This window comes from Coffea arabica, chromosome 10c (genome assembly GCF_036785885.1).
Source record: "Coffea arabica cultivar ET-39 chromosome 10c, Coffea Arabica ET-39 HiFi, whole genome shotgun sequence".
Taxonomy (NCBI): domain Eukaryota; kingdom Viridiplantae; phylum Streptophyta; class Magnoliopsida; order Gentianales; family Rubiaceae; genus Coffea; species Coffea arabica.
In genome coordinates, this window is record NC_092329.1 from 7,831,736 (window position 1) to 7,836,354 (window position 4,619).

A 4,619-nucleotide genomic window follows, 5' to 3' on the forward strand; every position below is an offset into this window, starting at 1 on the left:
GTCTTTTCATTGGATTTGCAGTACAGAAGAGTTTTACTTTGTGACTTGAACGGACAGCTGAAGTACAACCATTATGGTAGAAAGGCATGATTAAGAAATGATAGCCATTAATGTAAATCCAATGTGAAAAGTTTATCTTGTTACGTAGTTGTAACTTAAATTAAAGCATTGCTAAAAGCTTCAGAAAGCTATCTAATTAAATAGTTTCTGACTACAAACATAATACCTCTTGGAGTTGGAGTTCTCAACCATGTTGGAAGCACAAACCATAAATAGTGTGTCAATGTTGTAATAACATTTGAGTTACCAGAAGTGACCTGCAACAACTACGTACTATATATTGTATTCCAGCTGTATAGCTTCGGGAAAACCATGAATATTTCTCCTGTGAGCAGACTTTTTTTAACACGGATGATGTTGTGCTCATAAAAAGTTTCCTTCTTCAACAGGCATCAACGTGTACTTTTCTTTTCTTTTCTTTTCTTTTTTGTAACTTATGTTATTTATTAGTAATTGGAGGAAGGTCGATTTGACCGTTGAGTTCTTCGACTGTTCGAGTCAAAAGAACAACATGTCGACATGCAAAATGAATATGTTAAAAATTCTGGTGTGGTTAATTCTTTGCATTCTGGTACGTCTTTGACTCACTTGCAGAAATTCATTACTATTTTCTGTCCAATAGTATTGTAGCGTTCCATCCGATGAGGTTAGTTTAACATTTGGTTAGGTTTAAAGAGCTGTCCCATTATAACTAGAACATCAGTTTCCACTCAAATAAGAGAAAAGGAAAAGGAAAAAGCATGCAAGATTTCACGTGCACAAGGCAGAAGGTAGCCTTGCCTTTTCTAGGAGAATAAAATAAATTAAGAGCCTTATGGGGATACATGAGTCTAGTCTTGTTCGGATTGTCATTTTCTCTCAAATTTTTTTTATATTTTTTTAATATATTTTTTAATTATTTTTAATTTCATACATATCAAATCGCTATAATTTTATTTTATTTTTTATAAAATAACAACCTAAATGGACAGTTTGGGGTCAGGGGGTTGAGAATAATATGAAGAGAAGGAAAGACGGAAATGAAAAATTATATACAAATTGTAGGAAGTCTAATTATGCACAAAGCTGTAATCTAGAAATTTATTGAATAATTTGCCAATGATACAAAATTTTTCGCATTAATCAATAACTACAACTATAAACAAAAATACATAGTTTTCACCCCCCCCCACCCCGTTAAAAACTCCAAGGGCAACGGTCATTAATCCCTTAATTTTCCTCGCTCGTGATGTTTCGCCTCCCTATAAATCAAAATCTTCGCAAGGATGATTTTTTCCACTCTACCAAACGTTTTAAGAAGCACATAACCTGCCAAAAGAACGAAAATACGACATTAAAAAATGGATAGTGATTGTTAAATGTAACAAAAACAACATTGGTAAAGACAAAAGAGATATCCATTTGCACTAATTTTAGTCTCAATTACCTCGTATGGTTCTTGCAATGTATATGAAGCATTCGTTTCTTTTGGAACTTTGGAGACCAGGATTCCAAAACCTTGTCCTCTTTTACGCAAAACCTGATCAAACAAATGTACCAGAGCTTGCTAAATTCTGGGATGTCTTAATAGTATAAAATCTACATTTACTCCATATGAAACAATTCTGAGATATCAAGAATGAGCATCTACCTTAAATGCATCTTCATCCGTCCGGTCATCTCCAATATAGATGGGTAAAACATCATCTGAGTTTGCATAACCTGAAAACCAATAATCAAACAAGATTTTAAGTAATGCGACGGTAAAAGGATTCTATCCATGTTTAAGAATACAACATTAGAAACGCATTAAAAAGACACTTTTTAAAGGGATGGGATTCCCATAATGTCTCTCATTCCGTGCTTGCTCACCTAGTGATTCCAACAAAAATTCCAGCGCATTCCCTTTATCCCATTTGATAGTTGGCCGAATCTCTAAGACCTGTATCAAATATAAGCTGCCTAAGTGGAAAAAGAAAATAAACAATAATAGCTTATTGTGCCAAACGCAGAATATTCGTCATAGATGAATCTTGAAAATTACCTTCCGCCCTTGAGTCAATTTCAGCTTGGGATAATCCTTAAGGACGGTTTTAACTTGGACAGCTAATTCTGCCCACCTCTGCGTAAGTTTAACCAGAAAAAAAAAAAATACTGTTAGTAACTGAAAGTTTGTGAACAAATTAGTACATAGGCAAGACTAATCAAAGTATTGTACCTTTTCCTCGACACAGCGGTAGTGTACAGATAAGCAAAATTTGTTGTTTTCCACCATAGCCCCAGGGATGGATTTGGTTTTTTCTAACAAAGTTTTGTATACCTGAAAATGGAAGAATGTTTCAGGTTCAACATGTACAAAAAAGAATAAATAAAGTAAGTTGTAAACTTTTCGTAATCCCATTTTTTACTTCATGTCAGAAACTTACCTCATCAATCATGGGTAAAAATTCTCTCGCTGGTTGGCAGAGTACTGTTTGATTGCCCTGCAAAATTACATCATACAAGTATTGAGTATCTATGGTAAAAACAAAAATTTTCTAGGTAGATTGTAGGATGTACTAGCACTGTCTGTCGTGAATTTGGCAGCTGTATAATATTTAATACCTTTCTGTATCTATGTCCTTGTGTTGGTCCCTTGATGTCCATACCATGACTGCCGGCATAATAAAGCTCCGATAGCTTAACAAAATTGTAAACCTGAAAATTAAGGATTCTTTAGCTAAAATGAAGCCTGAGATATTGTCGGGAATACTAGAGAAGTATTCATTCTTTACATGAATGTACCTTGGCTCTGCATCTTCCGGTAACTATTGCGGTAGGAAAATGATGAGCAATGTCTCGCACAGCGTCTCTCATCTGAGAAAAAAAAAAGCAACAAATTTTATTAAGTTCATAGTATAATCTTTAGAAACAAAAAAGTTAGTGGAACAAGAAGAAAATGATGGAGAACAAACCTCATTGGAGATGAAAGCTCTGTCAGGGTCTTCAACAATTGGAGAAAGTGTGCCATCATAGTCAAGAAACATAACTATCTGTTTCCCCTTCGAAACTTTTATGATTTCTTCAAACATGCTTAAAGCCGATGGATGATGAAGCTGTTAGAATACAGACAATTTCAAGAACATTAGTTGATATTCGATATCTACCGAGAAAAGATTACCAAACAGGCTTCGAAACTAACCATCCAAGACTTGTTAACTTCTTCACTTTCAGATGATCTTCGAGGAGGCGAAGAAGCTCTCATCGAATCAACCCATGCATTGATTCTGCCTCCGCCACCAGCAGTTTCGAGCACTTTCAGCGATGGCTTTGTCCAAATAATAGGCGTACCACCACCTGGTGCAGCCAGAGGCTTAGGCACTGCTTGTGCGAAAAGAACTGGTTCACGCATTGACACCACAATCTCCATGCTAAAGCCTGATTTAGAATCACAAATCACCACATTTTGGTTGGTCATTTTCCTTTATAGAAGATCAACCTGCATGTTTCGTAGTAGTTTCTAAGACGGAGACTAAATAAATAAAAACATAGACCAAGTCCACATAAAAGACCACACGTTAATTAGTAGAATATTACTATGAAGTACCTGGAAAAGACTGGGAAGTTTTTAGTCAAAAGGAAGGGAAAAAAAAAACAGGGCAGAAAACAGAGTTTTCTTGTGTGGACAATAATGCAGAATTGCAGGGAAAGCTCTGAGATTTGTTAGTGCAAAAACAAAACCAATGCTAGACAAGGAGTTGTAGAGTGATAGAGAAGAGAAGAGAAGAGAGAAACAGGCGCACCCACAAAGTCACTAGTTACAAATTAAGGAGGGGACTGCGTCTAGTCAATTTATAAGTAAGTTCAGAGCACTATGGGACGAAGCATCCCCACTTTTTCCGGCTCTTCTTGTTGCTTTGCACCAAAAGATTACTCAGGTGTGAGTCTAATGCTACAGTACTTTTTTTGGATTCATTCATCCCCGTTAAGTTGCTGTATACTTTCGTTTTTTCTTCTAAACAGACGACTTAAAAAGTAAGTAGTCTAATTTATGAACAGCTAATCCGAGGGGTTTTTCCATATGTGATCAACGACAAATAATTGACCACCTAATGCCTTCACAATACGATTTTTCAATATTATTAAGAAATTAATCACTAATCGTGAAGCTACTAATGCCATCATGGTGTATTTGAACGTGTGAGCATGGACTTAATCACTAGATGTTAATTCTACAGACACACGTATTCATTCATTACTTGCTTATTGACTGTGTTGAAATTATTGTTTTGTCTACAACTTACGATCCTATTTTCATTTTCTTATATCTTTTCTGGGGGGCTTTTTTTTTTTTTGATAATGGGAGTGTTTTCTTCTTTTTGTTTGTTCTTTAAGTGAGGTGAGGATCTTGGTAAATATTCTCTCACTTGGATGAGAACTGGAAATCAGCTTGGAATTGGCATTAACTCTTACCTGTCCCCACTAAGGAATTGTTAGGATGCTAAAGTTGTACAAAAAGATTGGTGTATTAGATTCATTAGCACTATTAGGATTTCATTATGAAAACAACATGAGATTGTACCATTATTTAAATGTATGGT

The 4,619-nt window shown here is 35.4% G+C and overlaps 1 protein-coding gene across 2 annotated transcripts; it reads right to left on the bottom strand.

The window, feature by feature from the left end:
* Positions 1–1,113: 1,113 nt before the first annotated feature.
* LOC113714309 (probable trehalose-phosphate phosphatase E) lies at positions 1,114–3,840 on the bottom strand. Of its 2 annotated transcripts, none has more exons than XM_027238095.2 (12): positions 3,626–3,840; positions 3,221–3,517; positions 2,994–3,134; positions 2,824–2,895; positions 2,644–2,736; positions 2,466–2,522; positions 2,258–2,359; positions 2,084–2,161; positions 1,912–1,981; positions 1,691–1,761; positions 1,487–1,579; positions 1,114–1,368 (listed from the first exon to the last, which is right to left on the bottom strand). In XM_027238095.2, exons 2-12 carry the CDS (start codon positions 3,494–3,496, stop codon positions 1,309–1,311), a joined length of 1,113 nt encoding a protein of 370 aa, XP_027093896.1. In that variant the 5' UTR covers positions 3,497–3,517; positions 3,626–3,840; the 3' UTR covers positions 1,114–1,308. The 2 variants fall into 2 exon arrangements, with proteins under 2 accessions (XP_027093896.1, XP_027093897.1); XM_027238096.2 differs by having other exon boundaries at positions 3,221–3,456; positions 3,626–3,839.
* Between the last annotated feature and the right edge of the window lie 779 nt (positions 3,841–4,619).

Excerpts from the sequence above, each read along its gene's own strand:
- LOC113714309 (XM_027238095.2), bottom strand. The coding sequence starts at position 3,496 with ATGACCAACCAAAATGTGGTGATTTGTGATTCTAAATCAGGCTTTAGC. Across the intron at positions 2,896-2,993 it reads GAGCTTTCATCTCCAATGAG|ATGAGAGACGCTGTGCGAGA; the intron begins GTTTGTTCTCCA and ends TTTTTTTCTCAG. Across the intron at positions 1,580-1,690 it reads CGGATGAAGATGCATTTAAG|GTTTTGCGTAAAAGAGGACA; the intron begins GTAGATGCTCAT and ends TTGTTTGATCAG.